This window comes from Eptatretus burgeri, unplaced genomic scaffold, assembly GCF_056783735.1.
Source record: "Eptatretus burgeri isolate ZD-2024b unplaced genomic scaffold, Ebu_testis_v1 Ebu_testis_scaffold_3181, whole genome shotgun sequence".
NCBI lineage: Eukaryota > Metazoa > Chordata > Myxini > Myxiniformes > Myxinidae > Eptatretus > Eptatretus burgeri.
Window position 1 is genome coordinate 72,705 of NW_028225130.1, and position 22,296 is coordinate 95,000.

Sequence of the window (22,296 nt, forward strand, 5' to 3'; positions counted from 1 at the left end):
ATGGGCCGATCACTTTGCCATCTCAGATAGGTCGGTGGTCGGTAGTCTGTCTGTCTGTCTGTCTGTCTGTCTGTCTGTCTGTCTGTCTGTCTGTCTGTCTGTCTGTCTGTCTGTCTGTCTGTCTGTCTGTCTGTCTGTCTGTCTGTCTGTCTGTCTGTCTGTCTGTCTCAATCTCTCTCTCTCTCCTCCACTTCCTCCTTTCTGGGCTTGCACCCTTTGATCTCTCTGTGCTTTGTCCCCTCCTCCCAAACGCAGATTTCTGCAGGGTGCACACGGTCCTCCGGCAACACTCTTCTGGTGAGGCTCCCAAAATTCATAATCACTGCTCACCTCCAATCTTTCGTTAATCATTTTTCCATGCTTGTAGTACCAACTTCGACATTCTGTTCAGTCTCATTTTAACCTCCAAGTCTTCAAGTCAGTCGTTCCCCACCATCTTAGATCATCCCCAATCCAAAACTATAATCTTTTCCATCCCCGTTAAGTCCCCTCCCCGCACCTCCCATCTTCAAACCCACCTCCTTCAAAATATCCAGTCTTTCTTTCTTTATCCATCTTGTCCAACCCTTGCATCGAGCTGTGTATATATATATATATATATATATATATATATATATATATATATATATATATATATATATATATATATATATATATATATATATATATATATATATATATACATATATATACATATATATATATATATATATATATATATATATATATATATACATATATATATATATATATATATATATATATATATATATATATATATATATATATATATATATATATATATATATATATATATATATATATATATATATATATATATATATATATATATATATATATACTGGAGCGAACCTACAGCTTGCACTTCTGGTGTCACGCAACCGCCTTGTTCGAATACCCTTCCCTCGCTGGAATGCATCAGGTAAGGTACAGGCATAGCTGAGTGCGATAAGTGCTGGATTTTATCAGGTTGCGTTGACAGATCAATTCACATTTGTTTTCCTTTCGGAGTCTTGTAATAAAGCTACGAAGGTGACTGACAAAACTGACAGTCTGATTTTAGGAAGTCAGAAGTGTCAAATTGAGTTAGTTTGAGTGTGAGAACAATTGAATTTCAGATCCTCAATAAGATGGAATTAAAGTGGGGGGGGGGGGTTCATAACAATGTTCCTCATGGACATAGTCCAAGACGATGTTCCTTCCAGACATAAGCATACCAACTGCTGATAAAACACCTCACTGCACTGGAAAACGTGGAGACAGGAATACACTGTACTGGAGGTGGTGGAGACTTGTAATAGCCCTCCCCCCACCCAACCCCCACCTGGAGACGGCATTATATGACATACATTAACATGGAGGATTTGCATCCTCCCCCTCCACCCTCAAGACCACCAGCAAAGATAAAAACACCCCTATATAATACATTAATTGGGGTCAAGCTGATCCTACATCACAAGTCTGGATGTAATCAGCCCAGGAATGTAGGAGTAGCACGACAAGCACACACGCACACACACCGGTCCATGAATTATAGTGAGGATACACATAAACATGACAAATGAAACACATCAACGTGAATATATATATATATATATATATATATATATATATATATATATATATATATATATATATATATATATATATATATATATATATATATATATATATACACAAGACTGATCAAGCAAATATTGCAGAGTTGAAACTTCACCGCTGAGAGCCAAACAATAATAAATAAATAAAAACAACAAGAGGTGCATAGCACGATACTTGCAAACTCTATAAAACAAATTTGACCTTAAAAATAATTGGTGGTTGAATTCAATGAACAAATGCACAAATCGTCTTCAAATTTATGCCTGGTGTTGCCTTCATGGTTTGGGTGGTGGGCTTTGGATCCCGAGTTCAAATCCCGCTCAGCTGTTGAATGAATACCAGGTGGGGTCAACTCGGCCTGCCATACTTCCGAGGTCGGCAAAATGAGTGCCAGCATGCTGGTATACTGTGTCGGAGTGGCGACCCGTCCAGTATTGTGCCCAATAGCCAAGGAGACTGCTTAGGCAGCACCAACGCTCCACACATAGTACGGTCCCAATCTCCTCCTCCTCCTCTTCAAATTTCAAATCAATCGGATGAAAACTGACAATGTTAGAAACTCAGCCTCTGTCGAGTTTTTGGCCGATGTTAACCTCAAAACTACTTGTTCATTGAATTCAGTGACCTGATATGCAAATCCTCTTCAAATTTAAAGTAAATGGGATGAAAATTGGTGATTTTAGAAATTTCACGGAAGTTGACCTCAAAAATAATTGGTGGTTGAATACAATGACCAAATCTGCAACTCCTCTTCAAAGTTCGATTCATTCGGATTAAAATTGGCAATTCTATTTTATTAAAATTGATAAGGTTGTTACAAATTTAATAAATTTGTTGACCTTTGGCCTATGTTGACTTTTTGACCTGAAAAAAACAATAGGTTTCTTCCTTTTGACGAACTCTACCATGTGGTGAAGTTTCGTGAAGATCGGTTTAAAATTGTGACCTCTTGGTGATAAACATTTAAAAAACAAACAGAATAATGCATGCAACCAACCAATGTACTTGAAAAATCTTTGATTTTCGCAAATAACAATAATAATAAGATCAATAAACATTTCAAAAACTTATTAGCCCCCATTGGAGTTGGTCCAAAAAGGGGGCTTATGCATTTGGTCTCGATTTTCGTGTGCGCGTCCACAACCATATCTTGTACATGTATGGACAGATTTTATTCAAACTTGGCACAAAGACAACACATGATGATATACATGTGAACGTCATTTTTTGACATCAGATCCAAGATGGCCGACTGGCGGCCATGTTAACTCATTGTCGAACACGTCCTCAACCATTTCTTGCAACAAAAAAAAAACCCAGTGTAAACCCCCCCCCCCCATGTTGAACACGTCCTCAACCATTTCTCAGATATGCATTTACCGGGGTTGTTCAAACTAAGCACACAGATAACGAATGATTGATTACATACGCAGTCATTTTTTTTCGAGATCAGATAGAAGATGGCCGACTGGTGGCTATTTTGTTACGTAAATGTGTCCTCAACCATTTCTCAAACATGTATGGTCAGATATTGTTCAAATGTGGCACAAGCACAGTACATGATGGCATACACGTGCCCCTCACTTTATTTTGCGATCTGATGAAAGACAGCTGACTGGGAGACTGGCGGCAATTTGAGATGTACATAAATCTGGGTACCCATTGAACTCCACACAGCAAAACTTCTAAAACAACGGAGGTTATCACGTTTTATGTCTTTGTTACCTGTTTAATATCAAATAAAGTTCCTTAACTTGTGAAAAGTGATACTTATGGTCACTTTCAACTTGCAGGAATGCATCGATTCCAGTCGAAATTACAGCAGGACACCATCTATCACTGAAACCAGTGCAGCTGACCTGCCTTAAGGGTATTCCAAGATGGTGGGTCACTGGTTCCACTTGCCACACATTCATCACCATTGCAGGGTTTGCTGCAGTTGTATTTCCAGCTCAGTCAATCCATCCATCCATCCATCGGGACCATACTCTGTGCAGAGCGTTGGTGCTGCTTCAACAGTCTCCTTGGCTATTGGACACAATATTGGACGGGTCGCCACTCCGACACAGGATACGAGCAAGCTGGCAATCATTTTGCTGACTTCGGAAGGATGACAGGCAGAGTCAAACCCACCTGGTATTAATTCAACAGAAAGTGGGATTTGAACTCAGGACCTGAGGGTCCCAAGCCCACCACTCTAACTATTAAGCCAACACCAGGCATATACAGCCCAGTCCTTCCCTCTTATTCTTCCCTGCATCCACTGCTGTCTTCATCTATTTTATCCCTCAACTCCACAGTTGGTGCTCCCCCCACCCCTTTCTATTTTTGCTGTTCCTTTTGTTCTGCTGCATCCTGATCCGTGCTGTTCTTGCTCTTTCAAGAGTGTTGACTTTGTGATTTTGAATCATTTGACTCAAAGTCAAAAATACTAACCACTGATGAAGTGACCGCTGCAAACATGACTGACTTGATTTACACACACACACACACACACACACACACACACACACACACACACACACACACACACACACACACACACACACACACACACACACACACACACACACACACACACACACACACACACACACACACACACACACACGTCGCTACTGAACCTTTTCATCGTTTTCCATACAATTCCTCTGTTTGAGAGCCCTGGTGGGTCAGACTGTAACGGATTTACTACACTCAACATACATATCCTATAGATCAGTTATATTGGTAAGTACATGTTGCCAGTTAGGGTCCCGACCCTAGTCTAATGGGCAATTAAATGTTCCTGCGCTGTGAAGTTATTTTAATCGTTCAGTTTTCTTTTCGTTTATTTTTACACCACTATCAACGCCAGCGTCATGTTCCCCTCGCTCTGCTCGACGCCATTGTCTACGTGTGTCCGATCACATATGGGGGCGGAGATTTCCATCACCTCAGATCGAGGCTCCGCCCAGAAGGGCAGGGACGTGCTCCTTGACCCACCAGGAACCTCATCACATCAGGTCGAGACGCCGCCGAGAAGGGCAGGGGCGTGCTCCTTGTCAACCAGGAAGCTCATCACCTCAGATCTGGACTCTGCCCAGAAGGGCAGGGGCATGCTCCTTGTCCAACCAGGAAGCTCAGCACCTCAGGCTGGCTCCGCCTTAGCCAGATAGAGTGTTCGGCCCCGGCCAATCGGGAGGCGCGACGAGTCGTCCGAGAACGGATCGTCCAATGAGGAGGCGAGTGGCGACAAAAGGTGGTCTCTCGTGCCTAAGCACAAAAAGGAGGGGTGGGGGTTCTGGCAAGAAGTGAACATCCGCGCACAAGGTGGTGGAGTGTGAAAGCGTCTGCGCACGGAGTGGTCAGTGCAATGGAGGGTCTTCTCCTGCCAGCCTTCGCCCTGCCGACTTCGTTCGCCTGGAGCCCGGTTGTGAGGGCGTCTCGATTGTCTGGATCGTGCTGAGGATCCAGTTCTGCCCCAAGGACCTGGTCCTTGAAGACCGCACGAGGCGGAAAGGTCAAACAGACTCTCACCTCCAGCTCGACAGTCATCCAGGCTGGAGGTCCGAATAAAGACCATTTTGGTCCAATTCTTCTGCGTGCGTGTGTGCGTTTGTTGTGCCAGTCCAATAAGTAGTGAATTGTTTAAGTGCTCTTTGCTGTACATACGTGCATTTCTTTTAATCGGTTTAACTCTGCTCTTGCGTGCTTCCCTCGTTCCCCAATTATTATTGTCAATAAACATCCCCATTTGTGAAACGTTTCAGCTCGTTTGTGTCCTTTCCTCTATTGGCTTAGCGTGCTGCGTGTTGGGAAATTAGCCAGGCTGTTGCCGCAGTGACGGGACATTTGGACCGACGGATCTCGGCGATAAACCGCTTGGGTCGCACGCGGTTCGAGTACGCTAAACGGCTCGTTCCGTCTGGGTGTCGTCGAGGGTGTGGAGACTCGGTAAATCGCCACGTGGTCTCTCGGTATTTTGAAAATTGGCAAATAACACTGTACCACGTGGCAGAAATATTGATGCTTCACGGTCTGATAAGGGACCCGTACCTTTTCGGAGTTTTCCGAAAAGGTACGATCTAAATTCGGGACAATCGGTCGAGCTGACTCGACTGCTCTATCTAGCGGTCGAGCTCACAGCCGATACCCAGCCCGGCAACAATACACTGTTTGAAATGAAAGACTATCCTGTCCTCTCAATCAGACCGGTTTGAACCCACACAAATAGAGCAAGAAAAAAACATTTCCACTTGGGATAGGGCAAATTTATATGAGAATCTGTTGTAAACAATATAGCGTTGACCATCAGCATGGCGGCCGGGACCACTCCATGCAGACACGTGACATTGTGACATCACATGCAACCCTCCAATTGTCGATCAGTATATCCATTGATGGAAGCATCAATCCAAGCCAGGTTGCTGTGGCAACTCTTCACTTTTATTTCTATGCCAACCAACCCTTTGATAGTCATAAAAAAAATCCTACACCCATGCAGCCTTGGGGGCCTGGGAGGCCCAGCACATGCAAAAGTGTAAAGTTATTTCATTCTTTTTACATACTTTTTTTTTCTTTTTCAATCGTAGTCAATGCTCTTGGATATATATTTGCTCATAAAAGGTGATTCTTTGATTCTAATTTTTGGAAGAATCCCATTCAGGTAATGTAATTTTTTTCCCCAATTTTTTAACTTTATTTTTCTCGATATAGTTGAAGCTCATGGAGGAGCATTTGCTCAAAAATGTTGATTCACTGTTCCTTTTATCGAGAAAAAAATATATATATATATATTTATATAATCAACATTGTCAAATACCCGACACCAATGCTATCCTCGAGTATTTGCTCAAAAGAGTGATTCATTCATCCTTTTATTTTGAAGAGAAGTATAAGTGGATGATGAATGTATTTTACAAGGTTATGCAAATGCCCAAGAAATAGAAGATAATGCATTTCAAGGACTTTCAAGGACTTCGCATGTCTTGCACGTCAGATAAATTTTCCGACTTTTACTTGAAGGGCAACAACAGCACCTTTTCCTTTTCGGGTGACTCTGCTCTTGATCATTCAGAGTAGCCATATCAAGGACATCGTTTGACCAACGGGCATCTTATGATTTGCCGTTTGCACGAATTGGTGCGTACCATCCGATCCATAACATTGACACCCCCTTTGATGCTACTGTTATACACGATTATCTCTGGTTTATCTTTCTTGCTGTCTTCCACCACCGATTTATCATGGTGGAGTGTGCTGAACAAAATGACAGCCTTGCGCTTCTTTGGTACATTGCTCACCATGGTGACATTTCTCTTGAAACCAAATTCAGAACTATAAACCTGCTGTTTCTTGCAAGGTTTCATGAGAGCAGGTATATCTGGATTGTTTTGCTGAAGTGTCCCCACAAGTGTTAATCTTTGCTCAAGCAGTTCTTCAGCAAGGGGCACACTTGTGAAAAAAAAAAATTGTCCATTGTGATGTTGCGGCCGGTTTTTCTCAAGGCAGTGGACAATATCCTCAAAATGCTTGAACGCAGATTCTTCTGGACTTCTTGGCAAGGCTGCTTTCCCGTACAGACAATCCCATCGAGAGCGGACGAGGTTTGGGAATCACAAATCCAGAAAAAATCTTTATTCCATATTTTGCATGAACTTGTATCGTTCTCTGAACGGAATCAGCTGCTCATCCACCGTCACACATTCGTGGGGGCCAAACCTCTTACTTAAGTTTTCAAGGAAAAGGCCCCATATATATTGAAAGGCTCCCATGTGCTCTTCTTGCAGATGCAAGTCTCTCGTCCTTCTGCTGTCGAACCTCAGAAAACGGCGAAAGTCTTCAAATCTTTCAACAGACATTGTGGCATGACACATGGGATTTGACACCCGATCTCCAACGAGATCCTGAATGGACATGTCCCAGTTTTTCTCATTCACTGTGAACAATGAAACACCAAAAATAGCCAAAAGTTCATTTTTGGAGCTATCCTTCCACACCTTTTTCCTACTTACTGCTGCTCTTCACTCTTCGATGTTGGTTCAGTGGTGAATGTCTTCCCTCATGTTGTTAGTGACAAAGAGATCCCACGCATCTTTAGGTGATGTTGTTGTAGTTCCTGGTGCAGGACCTGGAATGTTTTTCATGATGTTGTGCCTTTGTCCCTCGTGTTAAAGTGGAGCGTTTTCACTCCATTGTGTACCATGACGACCGGTTTGAATGGTTTGTTGGCCATTCCCTCTGGGTTCCTCATCAGATTCAGGATCACCGTCCTCACCGCAAGATTCCACAAGCTGATCATCTTCAGAAGCTGCCGTAGTTCGACAATACTGCGGCGGAGGATGTGCAGTACAGCATCAGGTTCAACGTCTGGGGCATTGGGATCAGAACCTATTCCTCATCAGTGCCGATGACTTTTCCCACACAAGTATCATTATGACATCATGAAATACTGCAAAAAAAAAGAAGAGAAGGTGTGAGCCTGTATTCCCGAATTCACATTTGTTCCCGAAGATCCACACAATTGCAAAGCTCGTGATATCCAGAAAATCTAGAGAAGAAGAAGAATAAGCTTACCTTGATCAAAGGTATCGAAACAGTCACGTGATGTGAAAGAATCGATGAGGAGTCAACACAACAGGTCGATGTGGACAGGACAAGCTCACAGGAGGAAATGAAATGTAACAATGAAAACGAACATTTATATAAACGTGGTAACTGAATGGAATGACGTCAAGAATTATTCACCTCACCCTCTCCCCATTCACCCCCTCCCACTCCACCCCCCCCACCCTGCAACCTTGGTATACTTTGTTTTCAGGACCAGAACGTCATGCTCATCACACAGGACTTATGCTACAAACTGCAGGTTCTCCGAGACCACGAGGATTGGAAAGGAAGGGATGTGTCACGTGATGTAGATGAAGGTTTTTTTTTTCCTCGAAACTGAATGAAATATTTTTATATTTTTATATATTTCTGCCACAGAAGGATTTGTAAGTTGTGGAGCAAATAATGAGGATCATGTAAAAAAAAAAAACATTTCACAACAAAGTGAAAGCAAAACAAAAACCTTGGAGGACTTGGAGGCCCCGTCCCTGCATCAAGAGGTTCGATTCCGCGCTCAAATCACCAGAGACAAGCCCCGCCCACTCCGCCAGTGACGCGTCACGTGTTTCTTTCTCGTTTATTTAAATAATGATCGAAGTTATTTGTACACATCTGTTCGTAGAACATTGAGGTTTCTCCAACCGGAAAAAGAAAAAGCGCCAGTTTATAGTTACAACTTCGTGTCGGAATGAACGACGTGAATGAATGACGTGACGGAATGGAGTGAGGAAAGAGAGAAGGAATGAGTGAACGAATGACATTTGAATGAACAAACAAAATACCAAAATATCTTTCCTGTCTCGGCTTTCAGCGGAGGAACAAATCATCGTTCACACAATATTTCCCGCCCGAAATATCTGAAGAGATTCTTGTTTTGAACAAAACGACGCCAAGTGGATGACGTCATGAACGGTGCAAAGAATTGTAAAAGTAAAAAAATAAAACACAAACAGGGAAGTGTGTGGGGGTGGTCTTTGTGACGTCACATGTGTGACGTGTAACGGTCTCTGTGACGTAATCGGCAAGAGTGCTCACTGGAGAACGTTCATTTAAAATCTCGTGAGGTGTTCTGTACCCGGAGTACCTGGATTTAAAAACTCGACAGGTGTTCTGTACCTGCAGTACCTTGATTTAAAAACTCGACAGGTGTTCTGTACCCGGAGTACCTGGATTTGAAAACTCGACAGGTGTTCTGTACCTGGAGTACCTTGATTTAAAAACTCGACAGGTGTTCTGTACCTGCAGTACCTTGATTTAAAAACTCGACAGGTGTTCTGTACCCGGAGTACCTTGATTTAAAAACTCGACAGGTCTTCTGTACCTGGAGTACCTGGATTTAAAAACTCGACAGGTGTTCTGTACCCGGAGTACCTTGATTTTAAAACTCGACAGGTGTCCTGGCCAAATCTGTGAGTCCGAATCTTATTTACTCTCTTGTTTGTTCGGCTGTGATTTTCCCAAATGTGAACTCCATTGTGTGTTTGTGAGTACGATATCTCAGAAGGTGATGGACGGGTTCGGACGGACCTTGGTGGACAGGTTGTGGAGATGATGAGAACAATCTGATTCGATTTTGGTTCAAGTCCAGATCCGACCTATCAGTGGGATACAAAACGTCACCTGTTCAACCTGGTGGAGGAACGTGTTCCACCGAGTGCTGTTCCAGTTTTCTGTCGTATTTCGATCCGTGACAGCAGACGGAGGTTGTTTGTCGTTGTTCACGTTTCGTGTTCATCTCTTACTCAGGTTGATAACTTTGGTGTGAGTTGGTGTGTGTGTGTGTGTGTGTGTGTGTGTGTGTGTGTGTGTGTGTGTGTGTGTGTTGGTGTGTGTTTGTTGGTGTGTGCTTCATTATGATCGATAATGATTGTGACATCATCAGCCTGCCTTCTTGCTCTGTCTTGGAGAGAAATCCTGTGTGGAGAACCGTTGGTTCGTGTGTGCACACCTGTTTGTGACTGTTCACATATTTTATTGAAAACCAATCACTCACATTGCTCGGTGGGAAACCGAAGGTGACTTTGCCTGACATGACCGTGATCAATGAAGACCCGAATACGTTACAGTATCAATGATAATGATGAACCTCACACTGAATTTCAACCCATCTCCCCCAAATGATTTGCAGGTCGAGGAAATATGGTGAGGAAACGTTGTGATCAGAGAGCTTGGGTGGTGGATGGTGCAACTGGCACAACCACCACAACCACCCCAACCACCATGCATACAGGAGACCTTCAGAAAACGAAGGAAACTTCAACAGCAGCAACAACCTTTGATGAAAACCACGTGGCTTCACCAAGGAGAAAAACCTTGTTCAAGAGGTTTATGAACAACATGAAGGGGTTGCTGTGTGTAAATCACAATCACACAACTGAAGGAAGTGAAGATGAGGTGAATGAACCGAAGCAGAAGAACAAGAAGAAGAAAAAGAAGAAGAAGAAGAAGACCCATTTTTGGGAGAAGGTAAATCCCTTGTCCCACCAATTGTGCAAACCTGAAGGTGATGATGTCATTTTGGGGAAGCCCTTGTAGAGGGTTCTTTTTCAACATGTGAAATTGATCAAAGGTCACAAGTTTGTTTTTTAAGAGTTTTTTAATCACTTCATTTCTGATAATAATCATTATACAGAGTAGACTGTGCACAATGTGAACTTTAAAAAGTTTCCCTCTGTTTAATACAGTGATGATATTTATTGTCATATGTTCCAGCGACGACAGCACAACATGAAAATGTCTCAGGAGAGTGAGTGTCTTGAGGAGCTTAATGTTCAGACTGAACAGCTCACCACGGACCTTCAACCAACGAGAAGAGCGGTGTTCTTCATGGAGCAGGACACTGAACTACATGCAAAGCATCACCAGGAGCAGCACCATGTGGTCCAGCAGGAGAGTGAGTGTCTTGGGGAGCTTCATGTTCAGACTGAACAGCTCACCACGGACCTTCAACCAATGAGCAGAGCAGTGTTCTTCATGGAGCAGGACACTGAGCTCCGTGCAAAGCATCCCCAGGAGCAGCACTATGTGGTCCAGCAGGAGATTGAGTGTCTTGAGGAGCTTCATGTTCAGACTGAACAGCTCACCACGGACCTTCAATCAACGAGCAGAGCGGTGTTCTTCATGGAGCAGGACACTGAGCTCCGTGCAAAGCATCACCTGGAGCAGCACCATGTGGTCCAGCAGGAGATTGAGTGTCTTGAGGAGCTTCATGTTCAGATTGAACAGCTCACCACAGACCTTCAACCAACGAGCAGAGCGGTGTTCTTCATGGAGCAGGACACTGAACTACATGCAAAGCATCACCAGGAGCAGCACCATGTGGTCCAGCAGGAGAGTGAGTGTCTTGGGGAGCTTCATGTTCAGACTGAACAGCTCACCACGGACCTTCAACCAATGAGCAGAGCGGTGTTCTTCATGGAGCAGGACACTGAGCTCCGTGCAAAGCATCCCCGGGAGCAGCACTATGTGGTCCAGCAGGAGATTGAGTGTCTTGAGGAGCTTCATGTTCAGACTGAACAGCTCACCACGGACCTTCAATCAACGAGCAGAGCGGTGTTCTTCATGGAGCAGGACACTGAGCTCCGTGCAAAGCATCACCTGGAGCAGCACCATGTGGTCCAGCAGGAGATTGAGTGTCTTGAGGAGCTTCATGTTCAGACTGAACAGCTCACCACAGACCTTCAACCAACGAGCAGAGCGGTGTTCTTTATGGAGCAGGACACTGAGCTCCATGCAAAGCATCGCCAGGAGCAGCACCATATGGTCCTGCAGGAGATCGAGTGTCTTGAGGAGCTTAATGTTCCGACTGAGCAGCTCACCACCGACCTTCAACCAACGAGCAGAGCGGTGTTCTTCATGGAGCAGGACACTGAGCTACATGGAAAGCATCACCAGGAGCAGCACCATGTGGTCGAGCAGGTGAGCAAGTTGTGGGATTCTGGTCACACCTGAGTGATCATAAAAGACACTTTCCCTTTGCCCCATATTCCGTGACAGACATGTGCATCACTCATTCATCTGCATGTCCTGTGTGTCACGTGATTTGACAGGAACAACTCCTGAGGAGGAAACAAGATGAGGAACAGGTTCATTCTTTGAATCATTTTCTGCATCAAAATGCAATGGAGGACATAGACGAGCACAATGAAAAGCTTGCAGTAATGAGGGGAATCGTAGAGTGGCTTAAAGAGGGGCAGGGCGGACTCAGCAAGACAGTCCATCAGGTTCGTTCCTGACGAGAATTGAAACGTGTTTCAAATTTAATGTGTCCTTGTGCACCAGGTTGAGATTAGTTATGCTACAATGTGGTCGGGGAAATCATGTTGCCTGTTCGTTTGTCTTCTCTTTGTTCCCGATATTCCCGAAATTCATTTTCAGGTTAAAGCCTTCAATAAACGGAACCAAGAGCAGATGTTTCATATTATCGAGCTTGAGCAACATTTGGAGGAGGTTCTGCAGACAAACGAGGATGAGAGTGAGGGTGAGGAGCTCTTGGAGAACCTTCCGATGAACCCGATCGAGCCTGCAAGAAAACAGGATTGTCCATCTTTTCATCAGGTGAGCATTCTTATGATCTCGGTGACGAGGCAATATTACTCATTGATAATGTGTGTCCTGTGTGTCATGTGATTTTCACAGGGACAGCTCCTGAAAAGGAAGGTAAATGAGGAAGAAGTTCGTTTCCAGAATTATTGTCTGCAACAAAACACAGATGAGGACGAAAAGCAGCACAATGTAACGTTTGCTGCAACAAACAGAATGTCTGAGGGGCTGAAAGAGGGGCAAGAGCGGGTCACGAAGGCAATCCAGGAGATTAGTTCCTGATGATCATTTAAATTGGAATCAAATTGAACGTGTCCTCGTGGACCAGGTTGAGATGCGATATGGCAGAGGGAAATGCTATAACCTGTTCGTTTGTATCATATACTTTGTCTCCTCTTTATTCTTTTAATTCATTTTCAGGTCAAAGACGTCAAGAGGCTGCACCAAACGCAGTCTCTACGTGTTGTTGAGCTTGAACGTTTGAAGGAGTCTCTGCAGTCAAGCGAGGGCGAGGGTGAGCTCTCGGCGAACCATTTGATGACCCCGATCAGAAGTGCAGGAAAACAGGATTGTCCCAGTTTTCATCAGGTGAATGTTCTTATGATCTTGGGGGCTCATCAATATTTCGAGTGTGATCGTAATAAGTTATTTTCTTCGAAGAACTTGGACACATGGAATTTGTTCATCTGTTTCCTGGGTGTGATTGAAGCGTGCTTGTTTCATGGTCATTGATTTTTGCAAACACGATTACTCATTGATAATGTGCGTCCTGTGTGTCATGTGATTTTCACAGGGACAGCTCCTGAAAAGGAAGGTAAACGAAGAAGAAGTTCGTTTCCTGAATTATTGTCTGCAGCAAAACACAGATGAGGACGAACAGCAGCACAATGTAACGTTTGCTGCAACAAGCGGAATGTCTGAGTGGCTGAAAGAGGGGCAAGAGCGGGTCACTGAGGAAATCCAGGAGGTTAGTTCCTGATGATCATTTTAATCGGAATCAAATTGAACGTGTCCTCGTGGACCAGGTTGAGATGTGAAATGGCAGAGGGAAATTCTATAGCCTGTTCTTTTCTTTCATATACTTTGTCTCTTCTTTATTCTTTGAATTCATTTTCAGGTCAAAGACGTCAAGAGGCTGTACCAAACGCAGTCTTCACGTGTTGTTGAGCTCGAACATTTGAAGGAGGCTCTGCAGTCAAGCGAGAGCAAGGGTGAGCTCTCGGAGAACCATTTGATGACTCCGACCAGAAGTACAGGAAAACAGGATTGTCCTACTTTTGAGCAGGTGAATATTCTTAAGATGTCGGGGGCTCATCATTATTCTGAGCGATCTGAACAAATTACTGGGTTATTTCTCTGAAATAAGCTCAGAGTGGGTCCCGGTGTACGGCCGTCCATCCGTTAGCATTTGACTATAACATCCTCTCCTCACAAACTACCCAACTGATATGGACCAAATTTGGTACAATGCATCAGGACAGTAAGATCTCATAGGGTTGTGCTTCCCTTCCAGATCTGTCCATTAAAAGAGGGTGAAAGGTGGGTTTGCCCGAAATATTGGAATTTTATTCAAAAATCTTCTTCGCAGAAACCGAAAACAGGATACAGACCAAAATGTCTGTGCGGCATCGTGACCATGCCCTAACCTTAGGTTGTGCTCCCCATGACCGTACCAATTCAGGAAAGGGGGCCATGCCCCTTCCCCCGAATCCGTCATTTTCACTCTGCATGTTCGGGAAATGACCATCAATCTCCACAAGACTATTTTTTTGTGCATGGAACTTAGACAAGTGGAGTTGCTTCATCTGTTTGATGGATGTGATCACAGCACACTTGTTTTTTTTCTCCTTTATTTTTGCCTGTCTGTCACTGTGCCAAGATCCCAGGAAGTGACAGTCATGTTTGCTCACAGAGTTTCACCTCAACATGATCATTCTGTTCAATAACAGAAAAACTTTAACATGGGGTTCAGTCCCGGTTTCAGACACGAGGTAAAATAACAAATACTTGATGCACTGACGTGTTCCCGACTCGGGATGTGTTTTGCAGGTGAAGTACGGGAAGAGAAACGTGCACAATGACAGGAAACGCAATCATCTTCGGATGCAGAATAAGATGATAATATTACCTCCCATAAAGAATGAGAGGATTGTGAAGGAGAGCTTCAGAGGACAACGGCCCAAAAGATTGTTTGAAGCAGCAGGGCGTGGAGCAGCACAAGAACAAAAGACTCATCGAAACACGAGAAAGCATGAAGAGCCGCTGTTGAAAGTTGTGCTCCTGCGGCAGCAGAGATTAGCCTGGGAAAGAGGAATCATTGAAAATGATCTGAGAATACGGTAAGTTACACATTCCTACAATCACTGGACCGAGCGAGTATCCTGGTAAATCTCTTGACACGATGTTACAATGTCTGCTTTCTCTGACTGTCGTTGTTTCAATTCCAGCAGGTTAGTTATTGATGATAGTTTAATTCAAATTTAGAATAAAACTAAACGTTCTTGTGTCCTTGGAGATTATGGTTCTGGTACTTGGAATGGGAGACATATTATGGAACATATTCATTTCATCTTTCGGGGAAAGAATTTGTCTTCACGACTCCTTTCATTATTTTTTCAAAGAATAAACACTGACAACAAAAATCAGTGTCCACTTATACCATGAAAATAGTACAAAAGTGGTTGGGGAAGAATTGGACTGCAGTGTCATCCACCGGACGAGGAACATGCCTTCCATGGCTTCAGCGACACTGCGTACTCACACTCTTCCACACTCCTGTACTTTCGTGGTTGCTGTTGGCTAATACAAGCTCGTCTGCCTCACATCAAGGGTTCCACTTCCCCCTCAGCTTCCTGAGTAGTCACAAACAGTCCAAGCCAGATGGGTGTTTTTTAGGAGACATAGTCTCCTTTTTGGATGACCATTGGCTCCCGAAGGGAGCTCATGCACCCTTTTTTCAGTTGTTTTTCGTCCTGCAACGGTGTCAGTCTCTCCCCAATCGCAAGCCAGTAAGGGGTGTTGGTTTTGTCACCGACAACTCCACAGGAAGAATTTTCAGATGATCACTGGACAAGTTGCTGGTATCATTAAGAACAGAAACAATCCATCATCTGTAAAAGTTAGAGTTAAGAAAGCCTGCATCAGACTGGGATTGACATATGGAAGTGAAACATTGACAATGCCAACATTGATGAAAACCAAGGGAAAGATAATAGGTTTGTGTCCCCTCCCAATTACAATCCATTTGTGGAAGGTCTCAGGCATGATCGAAGATGTAAAAAGAATGGGAAGAACAGAGATGACAATGGTATGATTGAATGGATTGTCTCTGAAAGAAAGAATGCGAAGTTCAGCAATCAGGAAGAGATTAAAAAAATCAATACGAGTGAAACAACAACAAGAAAATCCAACACTGCTGGAGGCCATTCAGCCCATCATGCCTGTGTGAACACCACACCAACCCAGAATCCAAGAAAGAAAATGGGGAAAAAAAGTTTAATTCTTGAAAGTACAAAAAAAAAGAAGTTTTCTTTTTGTTGCTGTTGAAATTATTATTTAATTATTTTCTTTCTCTCGGAGAGGGGCATGGGCTTGGTTAAAAACACACATCAACCACACAACCCCCCTTCACAAGACCCCCACCAACAGCACTCTGTACACAATTACCCATCAATATGCAAACTCCCTAAAAATCTTATCAACATCCCTATACCCCTCCACCTCCATAACCTACAGGAACCTATCTAATTCTAATTTGAACTTATCTAATATTTCTGCTGCCACCACCTTTCCAGGGAGACCATTCCGTGCATTGACTACTCTCTGAGTGAAAGTCCTCTGCCTTACTCCCATCTAAACTCTCCTCTTCTTTACTCTCAGACGATGGCACCTGGTTCTGTCACTGTCTCCTCTGTTGAATAATTCATCTGCACTTATTTTATCTTTGCCTTTCATGATCTTAAACATCTCCATCATATCTCCTCGCAACCGTCTCCTTTCTCGTGAATAAAGCGCTGTCTCCTTCAACCGCTCCTCACAGCTGAGTCTGGCTTGGCCCGGAATCAATCTAGTAGCCCTACGCTGAACCCTCTCTATGGCATCTATGTCCTTCCGCAACTGTGGTGACCATAACTGCACACAATATTCTGGATGTAGCCCTCACTAAATTCCTGTGCAATGTTAACACCACCTCTTTTGATTTGTAATAGATCCCCCTCTTTCGACAGCCTAAAACCCTATTTGCTTAGCCAACAGCTGCCTGGGACTGTGCTGCTTGCTTACCTTCCATATCGATGACCAACCCCAGATCCTTCTCCTGTGTGACACGAGAAATTAACTGAAGAATAACTTTTGAAGAGAGGACTTGGTTGGTTTGGTCATGTGCCACGAAGCTCCGCTGATGAAGCTGAAAAGAGAGCAATAAAGCTCGTGGTCGAAAGAAGAAAGGACATCCACAAAACCACATGTATTGAAAATGTCAAGAAAGAAATGGAATATTTGGATTTGCACGACATTGATGCAATGGATAGATTCGTATGGAGGAATGCCATCATTCATACAATCCCCTGGACAACGGGGAAAATTGTCACAAAACGTTTGTTGTTGTTGTTGTTGTTGTTGTTGTTAGCCGTAGTTCTGCATCTGAAAATTAATTGATGGTTTAAAGCGATTGAGGAGGAGAAAAAGTGTTTTGCCGAAATGAACGATGTTGACAGCCATTGTGATTGTATCACAATGAAAGGGCTTTTGGACAAGTAAATTGTGGAAATGGCAAATCACTCCCTGGAAAAGTCAGGTGGACATCTGGACCCATGCCCGTGTTATTTTCTTTCTGAAATTTTTGCTCCAACTTTGTCAACCCCAGCAATAATAAGAGAAACCTGACAGAAAATGTTTAAACATCAAAATGATGACAGGGAAAACTAAATACAGGATTTAAATGTTGATGACTTCATGCACTGACATCTTGTCTGTTCTGAACGTCTCTTCCAGGTGGAGCAGCTGAAAAAAATGTCCTGCAGTGGAAGGAGACACAATGAAATCATATGAAGCTGGAGGATGAGAGGATGATACATTTAATCTGTTAATATGTTTGATGTGATCACATTGGTTGTTGTCCTTATTTTCTGTTAATAAATGAATAAACCTGATGGAGAATGTTGCTCATCGATATGCTGGAGTTAATGGCACCATCTCTCAATGATGAAGAATTAATGAAAAAAATAATAAAAATTCTGTGATTCAGATCTGGATCTTCACCAAAATGGACCCACGTCGTCTTTGTGACATACCATGACCATAATGGGATTATAAACGATGTATGGCATGATATTTCAAAACGTTATGTATGGATTATGACACAACTAAGTGCTTGAGTTGTGGAAGCGACAAGAACAAGCCAATCAGATTTTGGTTCAGGTTTGGATCCAGATCCGTTCCATCAATGCGATACAACACATATACTGTTCAGTCTGGTGTAGGTACGTGCACCACGGAGTGCTGTTCTCGTTTTCCATGGATTCCCAGTTGCTAATATCGATATTGCAGGAATTTAATGTCAATTTTGGCCAAAAAAAATACACCACATCGGTCGGAGACAAGTATTGCAAAGCAATTCCCGCTCTTGTTTTCATTCTTTTTCTCAAGCAAGTTTGATGAAAACGTTTGAGCTTTCTTAAGTTGCAGCTATACGTTGTATGGGTTTCATAAGTACTGTGTTGGAAAGCACTGTTCGTACAATTGTTTTGTACACAATCAGTTTAATGAGGCTGATTCCTCTCTTGTTCCAAAGAAGATTTTAATCCAAATAATTTGACCTTTACAAGTCCTACATTGTACTTCATCATCAATTTGGACATCCTTTGGTGGAGCACTTTTGAGGAAGGTGAATTTTTCGATGACATGTTTGGCTTCATTTCCAACACACACATAAACACACAAGACAATAATATGTAAAACTGGAGAGTTTGTGGAGCATCTTACCCCACACAGTGTTCAAGTATCTAATTCAATTGAAATAAAATAATGATTTTAAAGGTCGAATAAACAAAATCCCGAAGTTTACTGCCATTGACCCAATGGCCTTTTACATCACCTTATTGAACACGTTCCATTCGTTATTCATGCCTGTTATTTGTGTCCTTAAAAATAGTTTCCTGCTTGGAATGATTTTTAATTTTGTTTTCCTGCCAGACAGACGGAGTAAAAATATCTCACGCGTCTCTGTGCACGTTCGATCGGGACGAATTCAAAGTACAGCTAAACTACATCTTCGTTTCCGATTTGTGATCAAAATACAACATTGAATTGAAAGTAAGTTGTTCCTCGATCATAAAATGACGTTTGTGGACAGACGGACGGACAGACAGACAAGCGATTGATTAACCCCGCTCTTCCCTTCGAGTGCACAAGGTAACAATTTGCAATAAATGATTACTACTGCACTAATTATCGAATACTAAAATGGAGGCAACAAGGCTATCGGCCCCAAGAACTACAATGCTTCAGACATGCACTCGAGAGCCAGCTGCACCTCCAGTAAAACCATTCCAATACAGTTACACCATGAGCACCGATCTACTCAATGATGTCGGAAACCTCCCAGTTTGGTCAAATACAATGGAAACAGAACGTATCAGATTTGGCCAATTATCTCCTGATTCTCCCAATCATCGGTGAAGTCATGGAAAGGCTTCATCAAGAGTGTCTTCAAAGAACACCTGAAAACAATTGAACGCCATTAGGGTTCTGCTAGAATCACTTGGCAACGTACTTCATCCTTCATGGCCACACGAGCTGCATGATAGAAGTGAGAGAGTACCTGCCCGAAAATAGAGGCAGTTTTAAATCGAGTCCAACACCGACGAGACCAGGTGGACAGAAGGTCAATGGTGTTTGAAGACAAGGTCACATGAGGTCAATCATCATAACCCCAGGAGTTTCTCCAGACAGTGTCATTGTCCTGACCATATTTTCAGTTGCATTATTATATTGTCGTGGCACTTGCGGCCAAGGTTAACCACCCCCCCCCCCACCCCGACCCAATTTGTGGTGACGGGCGGTAAACACCGCCAGTCCGGGTAGCTGAGTGGTCTTTTCCTTATTTGGAGATGGACATGTTGATCCTTGGAGATTATCACGTGCGCGGGAAGGACATGGGGCAATGGCGTTGCGACAGGGGCACAGAAATGGATGCACAGTACGGGGGGATGCACAGTACACAATACAAGCCACTTAAATGAACACATTTAATGAAAATATCAAATATTTATTACATTACATAAAAATTACACACTGCATTACATAAAAATGGTGCAAAAACTGATCCCCTCAACCACAGACATTTCAGCTAACTTACAATTATCAGCAAGGCCATGGAATCCATCATCACAGTTGATATGAAATCTTTCCGTTTTCTCCAACAAACTCATCTCAGATCACCCACTTGGTTTCAGACCAGGTCACTCGACACCTTGGACATGCAGATTCGACTCACTCACCCAACAATGGATGGTGGCCTCCCATGTCAGATACGAGATCAGCGCCATCTCTCTGAACACATCGCATGCTTTTGATACAGTCTGGCATCTTGTCTTGTTCTCCATACTGTCTGCCTTTGACATCCAAGGCCAACTCCAAACATCTCTTCCTGATCTCCTCTACTCTCGTATCCAACACGTGGCACTCAACAGAATCCTTTCATCTCCTCTCCCTGGCAAGGCTGGAGTGTGCAAGGCAGTGTTCTGGGCCCAATACGATTCCTGATCTTCATTGATGATCTCTCTGACTCTGGAAAATCCTCTTTATTTATTTGCTGATGACTCCACACTTTGCCATGACATCCTCCATCCTTCAGACAGGCAAGCTGCAGCCTCTTCCCCCTCTTCAAATCTTGAAAAAATCACAAACTGGTCAAACACTTGGAGTATGTGTTTCAATCCAGAAAAAAATCTCTGTCTCTGTCTCTGTCTCTCTCCAAAATGATTGTCTGGCAACCATACCCCCATCTTCTAATTTGTTGTTTTTTTGTGTACCAAGTCGAGGCTCATGTCATGGTGCTGTGGCATGGCTGGTAGAAAAAGAAAAGAAAAGATAACCCCGCCCCATGGTAGAACAAAGCACAAGCACATCCATTTGGTTTATTGGGATGTGTGGAGTAGGAAATTGATGGTTGTGAAAAAATATTGGGGATAACATTTATTTTTGACACGATTTGTGTTTTTGGATGTTCGCAATTTTGGGCACGTCACAAAATCACAAAACCAACTGATAAATGTTTAATTTTCAAGCTGTTAGCACAAATGAAGTGTTCCTTTGCTTTTGGCAAGGGAAGGCGTGTAAAACTGGTTTCTCGGGTGATACATTCTCACGCAGGCGAGGAAATGATCTATAAAAACTGATTTAAACAAAAAGAAATGCTGATATTAATTTCTTCATGGATAATTCAATCAATGGAAAACGAATCTACTACAATCTCAAAATGATATGCTCAGACAAGAGCATTCAGTGAGGTTTGTCATTTCATCTCTGCTCAATAAAGATACGTCAACCGAGAACCAAGTTCAGGTGCACTTCACGGTGAGGAGTGTAACCAAAAAATTAAGTTTTTCCCTGAAATAGAACGTGAACAAGTATTTGTTGGTTCGCTGTTTGAGTACAGTGAGAAATATGATGATTTTTGGTGAAAATGGGGGTGGTTAAACGAGGTGAAAAGTGGGGTTTTGGTGAAAATATGGTGAAAAGGGGAGGAAGATTTTGGGAGACTTTGGGGAAGAAAAATCTCGAAAGTGGGGTCTGAGGAAGTAAAACAAGGGAATTGGGAGGATTTTAGTGTCAGTCAATAAGTTTTTCTCTTTTTCCTGCATTCACTTTCATGTAAATATTTTAGATGCCTCAGAAGCACCAAAGCCCTACTACTGCCCTGATCTTTCACACCATCTCCGAGCTTTCTCGTCTCTCGACCGCGTGCGTCCTTTACTGTTAAATCGAACTGAACCATCTCAACCAACAACCAAACCTCTTAATTCTCACGTCACGCCCAACGTGCATTCGCTTCTTCCACCTCTGGGCGTGGCTTGCTGGCACAAAAACCGGGAAGGCGGGGCTTCTGCCTGATCAGCATGCTTTGTTCGGTTTTCGTCGGTGTTGTTGTTGTTGTTAAAAAACGTAACTCCTTCATGGCTGCCTTTCAAATGCAAAAACATGGCTCACTGGGGGCAATCACATACTGGGGGCAATCATATACTGAGGAAAATTATCCTTAATCCCAATCTAATTTTCACCTCTCTTCCCCTCCTCTCCCTATCCCCCACGTGTGGCGACACGCAACACTTGAGCTCACATTTTCCCGACTTCATTTACATCAAGACGCGTCCTACACATCCACAGACCAAACAACTCTGTTCAATCCTCACTTTCCAAAGAAATTCCTCCTGCTACCATTTATATACACTCATACGTGCCCGTACGTGCGTGGCCTTACGTGCAAAAAAAAAAAAAACTTTCAAACCGCAAGCCAGAAACAACAACCACACAGGCCGT

At 43.2% G+C, this 22,296-nt stretch overlaps 1 protein-coding gene across 5 annotated transcripts in view; it reads right to left on the bottom strand.

Annotated features, from left to right (window-relative positions):
- The window catches only part of LOC147006388 (uncharacterized), a 98,844-nt gene that overhangs the window by 9,511 nt on the left and 67,037 nt on the right, over positions 1-22,296 (bottom strand). The window contains exons 6-7 of one of the 5 annotated variants that reach the window (XM_085868951.1): positions 17,038-17,161; positions 12,013-12,736 (exon numbers count right to left, since the gene is read on the bottom strand). The exons of 1 other annotated variant lie outside the window; for it this stretch is intronic. In XM_085868951.1, the coding sequence (XP_085725077.1) occupies positions 12,630-12,736; positions 17,038-17,161 (231 nt within the window). In that variant the 3' untranslated portion in view covers positions 12,013-12,629. Of the gene's footprint in view, positions 1-12,012; positions 12,737-17,037; positions 17,162-18,479; positions 19,476-22,296 lie in introns of those variants that run through there. 3 more of the 5 variants (XM_085868956.1, XM_085868955.1, XR_015054875.1) reach the window with 3 other exon arrangements.